Raw genomic sequence first — 1,460 nt, 5'->3', positions numbered from 1 at the left:
TGGCACACTGACGTCAGGGAAGAGGCGACAGCAACCGACGCTGGACCTAGACTTTGGAATTCTGGCAGACTGCGGGTAGCCTGCCGGCAGGATAACCCAAGAGTAATGACTGCAACAGTGAATACACTCTATGGTAGGTACACAACTGTACTTTTTTGAAGAGCAAAGAAGTTTAGATTTTTGTAACACTACAGGAATACAGTACTAGATGTGGAGTATATTCAAACAAGTGATCTGTAATGACCAGCAGGAACACCTAATTGAATTTTTATCTCAATGATTTAGACTACTGTTTTTGTGAATGAACCTTTAATCATCTTTTATATTTGTGTTTTGCCAGGAGTTTGTACAAGGCCTTTTGGACAAAATTCGAGGAATGCAGAAATTGAGTACTCCACAGAAAAAATGAATCTTCACTAGCACAAGAAAATGCAGGACTATCATTTAGTATGACCAATGAGCGAGTAGACAGCCGGCCGATGGAGAAAAAAAATGGCACATTAAAGTCAGGGACTCCGAAACCTCGCTCTGTAGTCTGTTAAAGTTTTATTTTTGTTTAGTTTTCGAGGATGATGGGTTTTATGAGCATGCCATGTTTGTCCTTTTAATTTTGTCTTTTTTTCTACTGAATTTTTGAAACTGGAACATTTTTTAACAAAAGATTTTGTGCTTTTATATAACTTAAGTAAATCCTAGCAATATAAGCTGGGTAATTCTTTTGTAATGCATGAGGTGGGGTCACAACAGTTCTCTTTGGTGGCTGCCATTCTTATTTGGGGGAGGGGTGCTTCCTGGGGAGAAGGTGTCATGTCTGCCCATCCCAAATTAACGTTAATGGAGCAGTTCCTTGCATCTCGTGCCTTGGCATGTCAATATGTCAAACTTTTTTATTTATTTATTTTTTAGTTTGTTTAGTGCAGCAGCACAAATCTGTTCTACATTTTTTTGGGGGGGGACATCAAGGTGTACCCCACCCTGCGACTTTACTAAGAACTGAGATGCAGAGTTAGTGTTTGGCGAACAAGCATTTAATCAGATGCTGCACCATGTAGTTTAATTCTTAAACAGTGGACAGATATGTTGTGTATTTTTTCAATGAAGTGATTTTTAATTAAAGAAGAAAAGCATTTGAGTTCTGAAGCAATTTTTTTTCAGACATAATTATATTTTATATTGTATAAAATTTAAATAGATATTGGGAAAGGCAAGTTTGTACTATATCGAAACATCTAGAGTCTCATGCGTGCGTGCACACCTTCAGGATGCTGATCTGTTCCCTTGATTGTGAGCTTCAGGTAATCTTGTGTTTTTTTATTTGTTTTTTATATAAAGTGCAGTATTTATCTTTTCAAATAAGTTCTTCACTACCAGCTTTGTTCTCATGTCAAACTGTGCTCAACAGTGAAATGTGAGTAATAATTTTTCCTTTGTTCCCCTCACCCCACCCAAACAGACAAATG

At 37.4% G+C, this 1,460-nt stretch overlaps 1 protein-coding gene across 1 annotated transcript; it reads left to right on the top strand.

Annotated features, from left to right (window-relative positions):
• Positions 1–340: 340 nt before the first annotated feature.
• LOC122812795 (protein phosphatase 1 regulatory subunit 14B-like) lies at positions 341–1,132 on the top strand (the record flags this gene model as incomplete). Its single annotated transcript, XM_044084854.1, is given in 1 exon segment — positions 341–1,132. A coding segment is annotated over 1 exon segment (69 nt), but the record flags the coding sequence as incomplete, so codon positions are not given.
• Positions 1,133–1,460: the final 328 nt, after the last annotated feature.

This window comes from Protopterus annectens, chromosome 10.part0 (assembly GCF_019279795.1).
Source record: "Protopterus annectens isolate FY-2018-M chromosome 10.part0, PAN1.0, whole genome shotgun sequence".
NCBI lineage: Eukaryota > Metazoa > Chordata > Ceratodontiformes > Protopteridae > Protopterus > Protopterus annectens.
Note: the sequence above shows the minus strand (reverse complement) of the source record. Positions and strands in the feature narration are given on the sequence as shown.